This window comes from Paramormyrops kingsleyae, chromosome 1 (assembly GCF_048594095.1).
Source record: "Paramormyrops kingsleyae isolate MSU_618 chromosome 1, PKINGS_0.4, whole genome shotgun sequence".
Taxonomy (NCBI): Eukaryota; Metazoa; Chordata; class Actinopteri; order Osteoglossiformes; family Mormyridae; genus Paramormyrops; species Paramormyrops kingsleyae.
Genome location: NC_132797.1, coordinates 4,005,470 through 4,023,351, shown reverse-complemented (window position 1 = coordinate 4,023,351; position 17,882 = coordinate 4,005,470). Strand labels below are relative to the sequence as shown.

Here is a 17,882-nt window from a genome sequence, read left to right as displayed (position 1 = left end):
TTGTGCCCATCTGTCTGTCTGTCTGCATGTGTGTTTTGTCCCTGTTAGTGCATGCGTGTGCGTGTCTGTCTGAACGTGTCTCCCATTTACACCGTTTCTTCATTTCTTTGCTTTAGTCTCTTTGCATTCTCTCACAAGCAGAATCAGTGCAGTGAGAACCAGCAGGGTCCCAGTGCAGTGAGAACCAGCAGGGTCCCGGTTCAGTGAGAACCAGCAGGGTCCCAGTTCAGCGAGAACCAGCAGGGTCCCAGTGCAGCGAGAACCAGCAGGGTCCCGGTGCAGCGAGAACCAGCAGGGTCCCGGTGCAGCGAGAACCAGCAGGGTCCCGGTTCAGCGAGAACCAGCAGGGTCCCGGTGCAGCGAGAACCTGCAGGGTCCAGGTGTAGCGAGAACCAGCGGGACATGCACCTATGTTTCGTCAGTCTTTCTTCTCTGGGCAGCTGCAGATGGTCCGATCCGGACCTCGCCTGAGCTCCCTTCTGTCGGATCGCTCGCTCGCTCACATGCTGCACATCGTTCACTTTTAGAAGTAAAAAAAGAAAAAAGAAAATTCTGCCCCAAGGCTGTAATCTCCAAATACACTGCTGTCAAAGCTGATGCATTATTAAAAATGACTAATAGCTGTACAAAGCCGCCGTGTATCACAGCGGATCACATTGCAGCTTTTTTTGACATGGGGTGTAATTTGTTTGGGGAAAATAATTGTTTGCGTGCTGGGTTTTCGTTAACAGTTATGGGGGTCAGAGTTCCCATCACTGCAGATCCTCAGTTAGTCCATACAGCGATGACGTCGAGCAGTCGGGATTGTTGATGCAGGGCAGGTTACCCTGTTGTTACCGACTCATGCTAGACTGTTAACACTCAGAAAGGAGTGTGCCGTCGTTTTGCGCGGTGTCTCTTAAATAATGAGCGTTACGCTTTTTAAGGAAATGCAGTGTGACACGTAACAAGCAAGAGAGGTGACTGAGGCAGCCCCAGAATAGCTGGCAAAGCTTTTCAGGGTGTGTGTGTGTGTGTGTGTGTGTGTGTGTGTGTGTGTGTGTGCGTGGGTGAATGTGAACGCGGTGAGCCGACCTGTGCCCGTGGGGTGGTGTGTGTTTACGGAGGCAGAGTCTGAGGATGGTGTGTTAAGAGGCCGCCCTCGACACCCACACAAGCCCCAGCCCTGCGCTTAGCAGAGAGGGGGGGGGGAACTGGGAAACCACAGAGAAAAACAGCAGGTTACACGGAGATGTAGGCGGCCCACGGTCTCCAGGAAGTCGCTGCGTGCCTGCTTCGGAGTCTGTGCGTGTGCGGGTCTCTGCCCGTCCTCTCCAGCCCCACGCAGGCGACAGGCCCTGCTCCTGTCCCTCCTCACGGCTGTCTGAGCCCGAGTGTGCCAGTCATGTGACCAGGTGGTTATCATTAGCATCAGTTTGCGCTGCAGCTCTATGTACTCCACCCTTCACACCTTTAATAAAGCGCTTGGCACATTCGCTGTGTGACATAAATACCTTAATATTTATGTGTTCACATACTGTTGGATGTAGGGTGTATAGAGACAGGCAGGTGCTCCTGTGTCCCCCCCCCCCCGGACAGTCTGCCTTCCCCCAGTCCTTGCCCTGTATACAGACTGGCTCCAGGTAGATCACAGCCCAAGCCAGCCATAGTATGGTTTGTGAATCTACACAGCGGACATGCCCAGAATGCTATGCTTCAGTGACATCCGAGCTCTCTCTGGCTGACTGGTAGAGGTGGGGGCACCTGTTGGGACCTTGTGCTGTTGTTGAGGGGGTGGGCAGCCTGCTGATTTCCCTTTGTATGCAAATGAGCCATACAGGCAGAAGAAGTCAAGGCCCATTTGCATGGTCTTATGCGACAGTGCCGAGCCCACAGGCATTACGAGTTGATCTTTGAGCAGCCGATGGATCGGTTTTTGTTCCTTGTCCTTTTCACGGCTACCGGGGTGCCAGCTGTGCTTGTCCTAAAACTCTAGCTGTTGTCCTGCCCCGATTTCGCCATGAGTGTTGTTGGGTCACTGCCTGCACTCGTTACGCTCTACCATGGCAAAAGCATACAGAGGCGACTCCCACGCTGCGGATTAATACACAAATACGCCATTTGCATCTGTCCTGCCCCCCTCCAAGTGTGTGAGTCTCCGTCGAACTTCAGGCAGACTGTAACAGAGGAGGGCAGGGGAGGGGGCACCCACAGTCCGGTGGTGTCTCCCCAGCGATGTGCGGCCCCCTGGGACGAGGTCTGCCCTTTGCACAGATGCCCTGGTTCGGGGGTGTCGCATGTATAACAGCAGTAACGCCGAAGGTTTACCTGAGCAGCTCGAGCTGTTTTTCGATGCAGGTGTCAGAGGTACTGTAGGTTCACCGGTTCCCCGTCTGAGGGCTGCTGTGTTCGTCACAGAAGGTTCTGCCTGACCTTTAAGTTCCGGGGCGAGTGGAGCATGGGCCCAGTCCTCTGTGTGGTGTGTTTCGGGGTTCTGACTGCGATTTGGACCAGCTTCTCGTATTCGGAGAGCCAAACAGCCGAAACGGGCTGTCTGGGGGGCTTAATTCCATCTGGATTTGTTTGTTGATGAAAAAGATCTCAGATGTTCTGTGACCTTGAAGTCTAAGGGGCAAATCTATAACCTGGTGATGTTTCTGTAATGTGTCTGTCATGGTCGTTTCCTCCTGTCTGGGCTGGTGTGGCTGTTGAGATACCTTACGACGCTTTGAGTCCCTGTGTTCCTGTGCCAGGTTTGTCTGGTGAGGGGGTGGGAGCTGGGGGGGGGGGGGGGGTGAGCCGTCTGCTTCTACGTTTCCCCTCCCCCCCCATGCCTGAGATTGTCTTCGTTGGCAGGGTGCACACCCAGCTCTGATAAACGCTCAGATGTGCCCTGAGATTTGCACGCACACGGGGCCGTCGAGGGCATCTGGAATGGCTGCGGGGGCGGGAGTCCAGGCCTTCATCCACCTCCAGCTGCTGGGTCAGTATCCCATCCCCCAGTCCCACGGGGGCAGATCAAGGGCATCTTAAACCCCCCCCCCCCCCCCCATTTTGACATGCTTCTGTTGTGGCTCAGGATAATAAGACCTGATCGCATTAACCTTTCCACACCCGGCCACCGGGGGCGCCCTCCCCTTCCTGAGGCCGCACACTGCTCCTGTTGACTGTAGCGCTGTCACAGGCTGATCTGGGATCAGGGCTCAGTGTGTGGGTGCAGTGTGTGGGTGCAGTGGTTGGGTGCAGTGGTTGGGTGCCCTGGTACCTCTGTTTGGCTCCGGTGTTGGATGTCTGCGGAGCTGGCGCGTGTTTGGCGCGTGTTTGGCGCGTGTTTGCGTGTGCCATGCCCCCGGGGGGGGGGGGGGGCACCTCCCTTACTGCTGCCCAATGTCCTGCAATTGCTGTCATCTGCAAATGGCAGATCTGGGGCCTGTATCACGAGGCAAGTTATTGGTCAGCTAGATAACTTGTCAGATTTTAGGTTCCTTTAAAATTACTTTATCTTTGCCTACAATTAACCCAGACCACCTTAAATCTGGTAAATTGTCTTGCCAAAAATCCAGCTTACAGATACAGACCCATGGAAGAAGCAGGCGTTGGGGCTTAGCAACGGAAATGCTAACGCCGGTGTGGCAGGGCGCGGACATTGAGGGCCCGGGCCTGGCCGTGCGCACCGTCTCCTGTCGCGGACCCTTTGTCCAAGAGCCTGTTTAGGACCCGTTTCCAAGGTGATCCGATTCTGCCGGGAGCACAGCTAATTAAAGTCTTAAATTAGCGGCTCGGACGTTGTTAGCTTGAGCTCGGCAAACAGACACGCACGTACGCGCACAAATACACACACACACAGACACTCACTCAAACAGACGTACATGCGTGCACATACACAGATCATGTTAGGGTCTGGAGTTGGACTCTGATGCCCCCTTTGAAGGCCTCGTATGACCGCGGCTGACTGTGGCTCATCGCGAGCGGCTCTGTGGTGCCCCCTTGAGGTCTGCCCTTCTCCGGTCAGAAGGGGGCCCCCATCTCCTGCAGTCGGGAGACTCTGCTCTTCCTTGTCTGCCCTGTCCTGGAGCGACGCTTCCATCATCCAATCCTTGGCTCCTGCGGTTGAGCCTCTGGGAGAATTCCAGCTCCATTCCCGGCTTCCTGGATCCGGGATGCTTCCTGCAGGGGGGTGGTGGGGGGGGGGGGGGGGAGGGGTTGAGGATCATCAGTCAATCATTGAGTTTTTATTTAGAGATCGGTGGGAGACCCACAGATCTGAATAGACTGTTCAGAAGAAAGTTATTTGTTTCTCTCCATTTTGAGCTTGTAATCGAACCCACAATTGCTGATGCTCCAGATACTCAAACAGTCCAAAGACGGTCAGTTTTATTGCTTCTTTAATCAGCACATTCTATGCCCTGGGCTCAGGAGGCAAGAAGTCCAGGTTCACTGTCTGCCCCCCCCACCCCCAGCCGTAGCCCTCTGCTGCAGAGAGCTGGCATTTAACACTGAAGTGTCAAAACCCTCGCCTGCATGCCCGGGGAGGCAAACATGGTCCACTGCGATTCTGTGTTTCACGCTTGTCATGGCGGCTTGGAACGTGACTGTGTGCTGCTGTCAGACACATGTGGAGAGGCTTCCTGTCTTACTCACATTGCCCGTGTGCTCGTGTGGCTCACGGAAACATGCAGCGTTAGCCTGTTAGACCCCCTTGGGCTCCCAATGTCCCATATGCAAGGGCATATGCGGGAGCGGGGCCACAGAGGGTGCTGGCCACAGCTAAAAGCTGATTGGCCCATTATCCTGTCCATCACGGATTCAAGGGCATATGCGGGAGCGGGGCCACAAAGGGTGCTGGCCACAGCTAAAAGCTGATTGGCCCATTATCCTGTCCATCACGGATTCAAAACATATCCTTGGCTAATGGTTGGACACTCTGTATGAATTACGGCCCCTCTTATGCCCTCCACTTTAAATAATCCTAGATTTGCCCTTGCCCAAAAGCTCATTCTGTCTCTTACAGTCGAGAATTGATTGGTGCCCCATTTTATTTAGTGGAAAATCACATTGCTGCAGTAAGTAGAGTTTTGAGGTGTTTAAACAGATGGGCTTCTGTGTTTTTGGGCTCAGCCCACCTCCTCTGATTGGCTGCTGTCTGGAGACCTCAAAGCAGGTGGCATTCTGGGGGTTATTGCTGCTCGTGCACCATGAATGGGGCCATGGATGGTCCTGTCCTGTTCTCTCTGGTAGTGCCTGCTGTCCCGTCTGTTTAGTGAGGGTGCCACTGCTGGCAGAGAGGAACAGGAAAGAAGGCAGAGAAGCTCCTTAAGACGTGATTAAGTCTGCTTACCAATGGCTGCGGGGCAGAACCGCCGCAGGGGATTGATTACCAGCCTCTCTCAGCGGTTCTTAACGCAGAAATCCCCCAACGTTTAGGATGGATTTGCGAGCAAAGCTTGGGATGTCTTCCTCATGGAAGTGGGGGGGCCCGGGATTTCAGTGGCACGGGAGCCCGCTTTCATTGCGCATGACGAGATCGTTTTGTGGGGGAGCTGTTGTTCCCGTGAGCGAGACCCTTAACCCGAACTGCCTCTAAAAATGAAGACCTTGCATTTTTAATCAGACATTTAATCCTCAATGTGCAAACAGTCATGTGCTCTTCTGGGTCCGCCCTCCGCCACCCCCAGCACCGACATGGTACATTCCCACTGTGGTGCTGGCTTCTCTCCGGCAGTCAGCTGGATCGGACCCTACCCGCCGTCCTGGCTTCTGGTTCCGGACTTGGCTGGCGGATCCTGGGGACGGCCGACAGCCCCGTTAATTGCAGAGCTTTTCTTTGGCTCCCGTGTGAGGGGGGCTGGAGTCGTCCCCCGTCTCCCCTGCCATCACGGAGGAGGTGACTCAGTGCCGCCTGTTTCCACTCAGCCTGTGGAGGTGCACATGCCATGTTTAATTGATAAGATCAGTGTCTCACGCTGGGGAACAAATTGGGGGGGGGGACATGGAATTCATTATGCAGCCGAGAGCAGAAGCCCCCCCCCCCCCCCCCCCCGGTTTGTTTGGCTTCATCCCTGTGCACGCAATGGGGGGGGGGGCTGATAAGGGGAGGTGTGGCTTGTGGTGTTGAGGTCATCGCCATCCAGGAGATGAGTTCAGCGCGTGTAGGTCAGTAAGTATGTACTTCATTTATATAGAACCTCTGCAGATCAAATGTCACAAAGAAATAAAATTTCATATGAAATAAAACAAAGATTTTCAAACGTCATCAGTTCACAGGTCGCAGCCCCGGCTGGCGTGGTGTAGCAGCTTTGGCGTCGCGAACGCTTCTCGTTCCAGTACCAGCCGTTTCTGTCACCACCTTTCTGTACCTTCCCAGTCCCCAGAAGGTTTTGCAGTCAGCGTTTTGTTGGGAAGCTCCATTGCCAGTCTGGACCAGGACGGACCATCATGCCGCGGGGCGTATTTAAATAGTCACCCCTGTTGACCGCCTCTCGCAAAAACTCTGCTGATCCGTCTCCACGTAATCAGCCTGATTTGTGCCCCGGGGGGCTTAAGTGGCAGAGTAAGCAAATCAGAGAGACTGCAGTGTGTCTTCACATTGAGCAGGAGGCACAGTTCAGCCCAGTGTGCCCGTTACAGTGCTACAGTGCCCACTAGGTCTCTGATCAATGGCACTAGTGTCCCTGACCTCTGGGGGTCAGCCTGAGTGAGGCTGTCAGCTCCCACTGTCCCGTTTTGGTGGGGGGGCAGATGGTCTGTTTAGGAGGTAGGGCATGGGCAGGTTTATAGGATCTGTGAGGAGCTTGCCGCAGATGTGGAGGGGGGGGGAGCCCAGGGGATTGTGCTCTTTTTTTTTTTTCCTGTTTGATGTCATGGAAGAAAGACAAGGATCTTAGTGACGTCCATTTGGAGCTGACGCTGCGACTGGGGGGGAGGGCAGACTCCTCGCATGGCTGGGCGCTGCGCTGTCAAAGAAATGCGACCTTCAGCCGCGGTTCTGCCGCTACTTTCCGGCACATCCCGGGAAGCGGTGTTGGGGGGGGGGGGGGCTGTTTACCACTGGCCCCTGGGAATGTTCTCCTACACAGAGAAATGTGCTCCTGTGCTTGGGAATCTGTGTCATCCAGAAACCAGAACAGGATGAAGTATGAATCAATCCGTCAATCATACATCAAGCTGTAGCAACTTTGGATTTGGTGCCTGTGTGGACTGTTGGGGGGTTGCTGGAGGGGGGGTGGGGTCATCAGTCAATCATTGAGTTTTTATTTAGAGATCGGTGGGAGACTTACAGATCTGAATAAAATATTCAGAAGAAAGTTATTTGTTTCTGACCATTTTGAGCTTGTAATCGAACCCACAATTGCTGATTCTCCAGATACTCAAACAGTCCAAAGAAGGTCAGTTTTATTGCTTCTTTAATCAGCACGACAATTTTCATCTGTACTAATATAACTGCAGAAGGGTTTCTAATGATCAGTTAACCTTTTCAAATGATAAATTTGAATGATAAACAACATTCCACTGGAACACAGGACTAATTATTGCTGATAATGGGCCTCTGTACACCTATGTAGATATTCCACTAAAAACCGCCATTTCCAGCTATGATGGTCATTTACAGTAACAACGTCTACTCAGTATTTCTGATTAAATCTGTTATTTTAATGGACAAAAAAACTTCTGTGACCCTAAACTTTTCAATGATGATGTGCATGTATGTGGCAAGTGTGTACAGGTGCACAGTCACATGGCTATGGTGTGTGTGTGTGTGTGTGTGTGTGTGTGCGCACGGTCAGATACACGTGGTGTGTGTGTGCAGTCACATGGACGTGGTGTGTGTGTGTGTGTGTGTGTGTGTGCGCGCAGTCAGATACACGTGGTGTGTGTGTGCAGTCACATGGACGTGGTGTGTGTGTGTGTGCGCACGTGTGCGCACGGTCAGATACACGTGGTGTGTGTGTGCAGTCACTTGGACGTGGTGTGTGTGTGTGCACGCAGTCAGAAACACGTGGTGTGTGTGTGCTCATGCACGCCTCCCAGTCCATGTGTGTTTGCGCACATGAGCCTTATCTCAGCACAGAAACACGACCTCTGCCCCCTGCTGCCGTCACCCCCGTTCCCAGGGCCTGGCGGGAGGAGCGGCTGTACAGTCTGTCTTCTCCCATGTTACCGACTCAAACCCCCCTCCATCTTCCTGCTACTGTCCCTGAGGTTGCTGTGGAGAACAGGAAGCCCATGGGAAAGCCAGATTCCAGCCCCCCCCCCCCCCCCCACGTCATCTGTGTGGCCCAGAAAGCAAGCCACAGGCGTCGCACTGACGAGGGGTTAGGAATTAGCGCCTTGTCGCTTAAGAACGTCCCGCCAAATAGACTCCAGATGAGCATGATAGCCAGACCCCCCCGTCCCCCACTTACATCTTCAGTTGCGGCTGGTGTTGCGTATCGGAGCTGTTTGAGGTGGCACATCAAAGCCCCGGAGGCTGTGCAGGCCTGAGCCACAGGATGTTCTGGGTCAGCTTTTCATGCCCCGAGGTGTGGCCTGTCCTGTGCCCCTCCGTCACCCTCTGCGGACACAGGGAGCCACTGGAGGCGCCGTTCCTGATTCTCGGCTGTGCTGTGACCCGCCGGCCATGAGTATGTAGCTGCAGGTGGGGAGGACAGGCTGACGTACCCAATGGAACCACGTTGGGGGTACCGTGCTAAAGGTGGAACGTCACAGGCTGGTCATGTCATCGCTGGGCACCACTGGTTGTCATAGTACATGGGGGCAGGTAGATTGTCACCCCCCCCCCCCCCCAGATGAAAATGAGTCCTTCTGATGTATGATCTTCACTCAGATCATGTGGATTCAGACTTAAACACCTAAAGCGGTTATTCTGAAACAAATTGGAAACACTTCTGGTGCCTGAGCACATTCTTAGGGGGTTATTACGGAGGAGGGTACGTCTTTAATATCACAGGGGGGGTGGGTGAGGGATGGAGCCACGCTTTGGTGAAGGCTGGGTTCTCTGGCGCCACGATGGAGCGATAAGTCTGCCCCCCCCCCCCAACCCTGGCTCACTCTGTGAACAGGCCGCCTTCCCGTCCGACACGGGCTGCACCCAGGGTTTAGTTCCGCTTCTAATCTTGCCTATTTTATAGCTTCCAGATGTCAAATAAATGACCTGTGGCAGGCGGCTGGGGGGGCCGCCGCACTTCGGGCCCCCGTGTGTGCCGCTGTCCGCTTATCTCTGTTGCGTTCGCTGCAACTCCTTTTTTTCCACTAAAGCGGACACGGGAACTCGCACGTACTCTCCCTCGCCGTCATGCGGCGCCGTTACAGTCGCCGCTCCTGACCTTTGACCCCCCCCCCCCCCCCCACAGGGCTCCGGAGATCATCCTGGGGCTGCCGTTCAGTGAAGCCATCGACATGTGGTCTCTGGGCTGTGTCATCGCTGAACTCTTCCTCGGGTGGCCGTTGTACCCAGGAGCATCCGAGTACGATCAGGTAAGCCTTGGGGGGAGGGGTGTGGGATTCGGGGTGGGTGGGCAACCAGAGCTATTACTGTTAAAGAAGACAGACATTCTTGTAAAATGAAATAAAATAAGGTACAAACTTAAAAAAAAAAAAAACTAAATGAAAACGTTAAAATATGTTAATATGCTTCTGAAACTAACTGAAATAAAAACAAACATCAGATACTTTCATTACCATTTTTAAATAATGTTTAGCTAGTACTGATTTTTTTTTTCTAAGGGCAATTAATACCTGGAATGTGTTTCATCCATTTTGAGGACATTAGCCCATAACGTGATGGAATGTAGGGTTCTCTAAAGATCAGACACACAGAACAGCTCTACATTCATTCTTTCCCTAGAAATAAAATTCCTAAAATTTAAACTGAAACTTAAATATATAAAAACCTACACTACAGGCCAGAAGTTTGGGCTTACCCTCAGATTTTTTTTTTGTCAAACTTCTATTACAAGAAAATATTAGAAATACTAAAAACAAGTATAACTGAATTGTTTTCAGTATTTTATATCTTGTAGTAACACATCATTTAGCCACAAAAGCTGAAACTATTGGTTTTGAAGACGACATATCAGGTCTGTCTTTAGTGTATTGACATTCACTGTGTTTGTGAATTCTATTTACTAATGTCAGAACCTGATTTGCTCTTGGTCTATTTTGATTATGTCTTAATAAACTAAACAATAGCCACTCGTCCGCCTTGTCCCAGATCAGATTGTGAGAGGTTTAATGTCCTGCTCCTCATTTCAATCTTCTGTTGGATCTTCTGTATCACAACTGATTTTTTTGATAAATATTTTTTTAATGTTTGTAATGGCAAGAAAGGCAACAGAGTGTTCAAATTGAAATTTTGAGTGAAGATGGGTTCTCTCATCGCCAAGTAGCCAGAAAGTTAAATGCTTCTAAGCATGGAGTGACCTACTGTTCACAGAGAAAAAGGTTGACAGGAAGTAACAGTGACCAGAAACGGTCTGGGGCAAGGAAAGTGACATCAAAGGCTGAGGATCAAGACTTAGTTGTGACGTGCAAAAGAAACTGGAAGATGACTGCAGAGGTCTGAGGGCTGCGATTAACGTGAACAGAGGGAAACCAGTGTGTCTTAATACTGTCAAGCAAAGACTGAGAGCGGCTGCGCTGCACGGTCGAGCTGCTGCCAGAAAACCTTTACATTGTGGTGTTTAGCCTATAGTAGTCTTTCTCTCTCTTGTTAATAACACAAACACTGGAGTATTCAGCACTGGGAGCAGGTCTTGTGGACAGACGAAAGTCTATCCATGGGACGAGTTGGACCAAAAAGTTTAAAATGAGCGTCTGAGACAACTGTTTGCATGATAGAAAAGGTGCTGGGAGGGTTTGGACACAAACTATTTCCAAAAATTGCCAGAAAGGATGCAGTGAATCTGTGCTGCTGTGATAAAGGCCAGGGCTGGTTATTTTGATGAAACTCGTACTCAGACACTCACATTCATTAAATTGCACTTACAATGCACAGTAAAATGTTACATCACACTTCAGTCAGTTACATTCGTTTTAGTTATTTCTAATATTTTCTTATAATAAGTTTGAAAAAGCAGAGTATTTTTTTTTTTTTTTTAATCAGAGGATGGGCCCAAACTTTTTGCCTGTAGTGTAAATGGAAATATACCTTTAGTGACGACTGACGAAAACAAAGCTGCATTCCAAATGAAAACTGGAAATAGTATTTTAAAAAAGTAAATTGAAGAATCTAAGCTATAATAATGCTGGGGGGAGCATATGAAAGGTCCTCCTGGTTCCCCCCCCCCCCGGACGTTCCTTTGTCTCATTTCTTGCCCCGCCCCCAAGAAGCCCCTGATCGTGGTTCCCCGCCTCCGCTGCTTGGACTCTATGTTCCCTCTTGATTCCCTCTTTTGATTGGTCGGGATAGATAGAGGGTCCCGCCGTCCCTGAAATAAAGCATCTTGCCCCCCCAGGCCTGGTTGTAGCTTTGTCTCTTAAACAGTGTTTTGTTTGTATCCTGATTTCCTTATTCCCCTGTGGTGGCTAAGCACCCTGCTGTCACTCCAAGGCTGTGGGGTCAGCTCCAGGCCTGGCTCTGCATCTGTGGGGATGAATGAAGCCAAATTACATACTGGGGGGGTACACACCCCTCCGTCCCACCTGGATCCTACTGCCCTGTAACACTCTCTGTCAGGCTAAAGTATTGCCAATTGCCTTCCATCGCGCCGTATTCGACTGTCTCTCTTTGGAGTTTTCCCCTTGTCATGGTGCGCCAATCCTCTTGTCCCCCCCAGATTCGGTACATTTCCCAGACTCAGGGCCTGCCGGCCGAGTATCTACTGAGTGCAGGGACCAAGACAACCAGGTTCTTCAACAGAGACCCAGACTCTGCCTACCCGCTGTGGAGACTGAAGGTACGTGGCCCAGTTCAGACCACACGCACGCGCCCAAGAACGTCTCTGTGCTCTGAATGCAAACTGCCCCTTACTGGCTTGGCCAAAGCGGTCATCCTAACCCTCCCCTCTAAACCCATCCCAGAGTCCACACCCTGCTCCCTTATCTCCCTCTTAGGCGGGGGTGGGGGCGCTTGATAGCCCATGGCCCCCTCCCCAGCCATCCCCACAAATTAACAACAATAGCATTAAAAGCTAAAACGTTTCAGTGATGGTGACACCCCCACCAGGCTGAACAAGCAATTTCATGTAGTATTTTAGTATTTGGTTGCTTTTGATGGTGGGGGGGGGGGGGGTGTACATGGGGCCCTCACAATACTACCACTTGATGTGGCAGGGTGGTGTAAGGGGGGGGGGGGTTGGGAAACATCTGGGTAAAACTGCTGGTTGTTTCTGCAGACGCCTGAGGACCATGAGGGCGAGACAGGGATCAAGTCAAGGGAGGCGCGAAAGTACATTTTTAACTGTTTGGATGACATGGCGCAGGTAGGTGGATCCTGTTACTGTTAATAACGCTTATTAATTCATGACATCACACCGTGAAAATAAACTGATCACATGGTGTGGAGACATGCTCAGCCAGTCAGTCTCAGCCAATCAGAATGGTTGATTTCTGATTAGTCCAACACAAGCTGTTTGATTTCTAATTGGTCATCACTTTATATTTTTTTTAAAAAAGAAGCCTTTTTTTGCTCTGCTGTGTTCATCTGTCTGTTTTGATCTTGGCCAGAGCCTCAGTGGATTTGTTTGAACACTGGATGTCTGACCCACTTGGGAAAATTCATCTTTAAAGTTTTATTTAAGGCTCCGTCGAGTTGTAATAGCATCCTTCCCTCGAACTCGCCCAGAACGCCTTGTTTTGTCTGCGTGGAGCTCTAACAGAGGACCTCCCTGCTCAGATCCTCACCAGACGCCGTTTCCTCACTGTATCCATGAATGTTTGTCACGTGGAGCGCTGCATGAATGATTCCACATCGGTGAACAAATCAGTCTGGTTACGCAACCCCCGGAAAGGAGCGTGTCCCGCTTACGGGAAGCAGCCGTCTCCACATGTGCCTCTGGCCCAGGTCACCGTGGCCTTTTGCTTTTATTTTTTTCCATTTCCTGTGTTTGTTGTCATTGCTGCAGGAAAAGCTGATCGATGGCCTGGCCATATGTTTCCCTGTTTTTCTGTGGTATGAGCCCTTAGTTAACTGATCACTGGCCTGTGGGGGGGGGGGAGGGGGGGCATACTTCATAAATCTCTGATTATGCAAAGTGTCCTTAATGTGTCTCTAACGCCGCGTTCTGAATCACAAGTAGCTGTTTCTCTGCAATCTGTCCGCCCAGGCGTGTCTCTGAGGACGGGAAGACTTTAAGGTCCATCAGATGGGTACATTGGGATTGTGGAAGAAGCTTTCAGTCTGCGGTCTCTTGCCGGGGTGGAATGACTCTGAAGGCATGCCATGGTGTTTGGCGGGGTGTCCCTTTGGGACGAACTTCCACAAGATGTTTTCCGTGTCCTCAGACCGAAACGACTGACCTTAAGGGGCTTTTAGATGTTCCAGAAGAGGGTATGCAGAAGACCCCCCCCTGGCCCCCTTATTTAAATACAGGACCACATTTTATCCGGCTGGGAACTGGCGTCACCCGAGAAGCTAGGACGGCACTGGTGTACCGTTCACGTCCCCCGGGCTCTGTGCTAGGAGCTTAGCACCCAGGAAGGCTTTGGGGGGGGGGGGCTGATTCTTATTAAAGATGGAGGGGGTGGTAATTACAGTCGAGTGTAGCCAGGCAGATGGGTAGGGATCAGATGGATCAGGAGGTGTGGGGCTGCTTTCATTTGCCGGTCCCGTAATCTGGCTCTGCTTCATGTCTCCTGTGACAGACAGCCCCCCCCCCCCCCCCAGCCTTGCAGAGAGTCACTGTCCCCTCATTCATTTTCCTCCCTCTTGATGAATAGTTTTTCCCCCCTCTTCCCTTCCTCCTCCCGCTCGAAAGCCAGACGTCGACACACAGCCTGGTGGGAAGTTGCCCAAAGTCTGAGCACTCGGACCCGCATCTGTAAGGATGCGAGCCGTAAAGCTTGGGCCCGGAGCCCTACCCACCTGGGGATGGCCAGCTGTGGAAGCTCCACCCCTTACTTTGTAGGTCAGGTGTTGGGAACGAGGTTTACAGGAAGCAGTGCGCGTTCATGGTTGTGGAGCGCACTCTCCGTCACCATGCTCTGAGCATGGCCCACCGCCGTGCGTGTAATTAGATGCCATTACTAGATCCTGCATCCAGCTGTCGGCTTGCACCTCACAATGTGACCTTTGTCCCGCAGAGGACTGTGGGATTGTTTTCTGCCTGTATGTTTGTAGTAGCGCCCTTATCTCAAGTGGTGGTGGGGTGCGGGTGGGGGGGACATATCCGAGCCGTGTGGGTGACTGGAACTGCATCAGAGAGGCTGATAGGGCTCTTCCTGCTCATACAAGGCTGCCACACCGGTGCCCATCCACTGTTCCCGGCTCCACCACTGAGACAACACCAAAGTTTGTGTTTATTCTGTCAATTATTTCTTTTCCTGCTGGGCATATGGGTGCATTCTTCCTGTGTCATTCTGCACCCTGCTAACCCAAACCCCGCCCCCTTGCGTAACATATAGTCCCCGTGTTTCACAATTTTTGTGTCTGTGTCCATGTGCATCTCTGTTTTCCTAACTGGCTGAGACTACCTCCATTAATACCAAAGCAAATATTTATGTGCATCAGTACGATGCCAGCCATGCGGGCTGAAACATTACAGGCAGCCCATCGATTATTTGTACGGCTCAAACTGTGGTTCATGGAACTGGAATTTTCTGCTGGAATCCTCGTAGCAGGCTTTGAGTCAGATGGCGCCCCCTGGTGGTATCGAGCGGACGTGCTTCCCTCACGCACTCGCCCTCCCCGTCTTGCACAGGTGAACATGACGACGGACCTGGAGGGAACTGCCATGCTGGCAGAGAAGGCAGACAGACGGGAGTTCATAGATCTGTTGACAAAGATGCTGACGATCGACGCGGACAAAAGAATCACCCCCATCGAGACGCTCAACCACCCCTTTGTCACCATGACACACCTGCTGGACTTCCCCCATAGTGCCCAGTAGGTCTCTGTGGGGGGCAGTGTCTGCTGGGGGGCGCACTCATCAGCCAGCTGTGATGGAATATTACAATGTCCCATACCCAGAAGTCTGTCTGAATCATAATAACATTTAGCTTAGATCTGAGGTTTGATGTCCTGATTGGTTCCAGATGAAACGACAGGGAGGGGGGCGGGTCTTTAGCTGTTTTCATGTGAAGTTGTTAAGGAGACAGAGTTTACAAGGCCTATTATGTTTTTTCTGCTGAATAATTAAGCGCTTTATGGTGTTTCTGCTCTTTACAATGGTTCTGCCTGGTCTTTGAAGTGCTAGAAAGAAGAAAACATTCTCTCACTTTCTCTCAGCGTCAAGTCTTGTTTCCAAAACATGGAGATCTGCAAGAGACGGGTGAACATGTACGACACGGTGAACCAGAGCAAGACGCCCTTCATTACACATGTGGCCCCGAGCACATCCACCAACCTCACGATGACCTTCAACAACCAGCTGAACACGGTGCACAGCCAGGTCAGGAGCCCTGTGACCGTGTCGCCTATCGCTGAGAGAGATGTGTGTGAAGATCACTCGCGTTTCTTTGCTTACTTTCATGAAACTTCATTTTTATATATCGAAATACGAACAAAAGTTGAGACCACAGAAAAGGCTGCTTTGGTTCCTGCAGAATGTTTCCTGTTTGAAAGCAAAGGCATTAATGAGTTCATACTTTGTGCTCTAATCCTTTGCTGTTCTACAGTTAGGGTTCTGGTTTCTATACCCCTTGCTATGCTTATGATTTTGCATTTAGAAATACGACACCCCCGTTATACACGCCAAACAGGTGAGACAATAAAATAACGAAACGATTAACGTCTGAATGAAAACACTGCAGTTCCTTGTAGGCACTTCTATGAAAATTGGACATTAAAGTCCAAGATGAAAAGTGTCTTTTCTGGGTGTTTAACGAGATGTCGGCAGATCAATTAAGGCGGGGCCTATCCGCAGACGGCATGCTTAGCTTTGCACAGTAGCAAATGTCAGCGGATATCAGTGGTGTGTTTACAGCGTGACCTCGCACGGCGGGTTGGTGAGTGGGCGTCCGTGTCTCCTGCTCACCCTTGCACGTGTATGCACGTTGCACCTTTCCTTATATGTGGCGGGGGGGGGGGAGGTTAGCACAGTGCTGTTCAGGCTGATCCACCCCCACAACACGCTGCCATCGTCAGCTGTTTTTGTCCACACCAAATTGTTATATTACCACGAACCACAGAAGTATTTATAGGGTTCTCTGCGTCTTTCTGAGGCAGGTATCTCCTGAGCCAAGGCCAGGGAATAGAATTATGGGAAAAACAGCCTTTTCCACTTTCAGTTTGTGTGGTTAATCTAGGCCAATTCCACTCTCATTTCTGTCCCACCAAGCCCTTAACTTGCTCACTGTGTGGTCACAGCGAATGAATTATTCCTTCAGTTTCAAGAAAATCACATGATGGAAAGTCCCACCCCTTTCATCCTTTCCTCCAATCAGATCACATCTTTATATATCAGATCTTGGATTCTAGCTTGTCGTGACAGTATCTTGTATTGGTTGTTTGATTATGCATGATAAGGGAAAATATTGTTGTCAGCTCCTGTTTTTCAGCTGGATATTTTTTGTTTTTACATGTGTCAGCTACTTAGAATGGCTTTACATTTTCCGTCAGTCAAAACTGGGTTGGAACCTGGAAACACAGCAGATGTTATTTTCCCTCGGTTAGTCCCTAATATGATAAGCTCCCTTGGTCTCCTCCCCTCCCCTCATTTTTCTGAATCTAGCCCCCTGCCATGGCCCAGAGGGGTGTGTCCCTGCAACCTGCCGCCCCCCAGCTCTGTGCTGCCAGGCCGGACCCCTTCCAGCAGGCCCTCATCGTCTGCCCCCCCGGGTTCCAAGGTGTGTGTGTGTGTGGGGGGTATTGAGGATTCCAGCCGCTCGCGTACAGGTTTCAGGGACCTCAGCTCATATATACTCCTGACGTCGCTGCTGATTTTAGCGATGGATCTTGTCCACGGGCAATGTGGGAGGCATAAGAGGGGCTATAACTAATACTCCAGCGGGCAACCTCATCATTAGCCAGTGATGCATTTTGAATCAGTGAGTGACAGGGCAGGGACAATTTGGTGGCCAGTCAGCTCTCGGCTGGCGCTGGTGCCCTAGTGGCCCCACCCGTGAGAACGTCTCCTGTCGCGTCTCAGATTTACTGACACTGCTACCTGTTGTCTTTACTCACCCACCCACCCCAGGGCTGCAGCCTTCGCCATCCAAACACGCCGGCTATTCGGTCCGAATGGAGAGCGCCGTTCCCATAGTGACGCAGGCCCCAGCCGGTGCTCAGCCCCTACAGATCCAGCCCGGCCTGCTGGCCCAGGTAGGAACGCTGGCCGAGGCTCAGATCCCGGAGTCCTCTCTGAAGTATCTCTTTCCCCTTTAAAGTAGGCCGGACACTCCTCTCTGTGCTCTGCTCAGACTCGCTCTGTGACGTTCGCTCCGAAGTTGCGTATCTGAAACTCAGTATGGCAACAGATATAAACCTGCTGGCTTTTCCCCACAGTATTCTCCTCCAGCTATGAAGTGCGGTCATGCTCTTTGTCCTGACAGCTAATCACACTGGCTGCATTTTAACATAATATCCCTGTCCTCCCCTTTGGGGGCTGAAATAGCTTTGCTCCGGTCAAGGGGGGGTGGAGGTGTGGGGGGGTTGGTAGTGGCAGGTTAGATATTAACAGCTGTGTAGCATGTGGGTGTGTGCCTCATGAGTGGAGTGACTGAACATCTGAGCTGTTTTTCAGCCTTTAAACACTATGAGTGCAGCAGAATTCACCCTGATGTTCCTTCCCCTTATAATTTATAATCCT

The 17,882-nt window shown here is 51.4% G+C and overlaps 1 protein-coding gene across 2 annotated transcripts in view; it reads left to right on the top strand.

Moving 5' to 3' along the window:
• Positions 1–17,882, top strand: part of LOC111833267 (homeodomain-interacting protein kinase 2-like) — a 49,996-nt gene that overhangs the window by 21,959 nt on the left and 10,155 nt on the right. For both annotated transcript variants that reach the window (XM_023791365.2, XM_023791364.2), the window contains exons 3-9: positions 9,330–9,453; positions 11,754–11,873; positions 12,312–12,398; positions 14,835–15,019; positions 15,362–15,524; positions 16,806–16,920; positions 17,271–17,395. In XM_023791365.2, the coding sequence (XP_023647133.1) occupies positions 9,330–9,453; positions 11,754–11,873; positions 12,312–12,398; positions 14,835–15,019; positions 15,362–15,524; positions 16,806–16,920; positions 17,271–17,395 (919 nt within the window). The remainder of the gene's footprint in view (positions 1–9,329; positions 9,454–11,753; positions 11,874–12,311; positions 12,399–14,834; positions 15,020–15,361; positions 15,525–16,805; positions 16,921–17,270; positions 17,396–17,882) is intronic.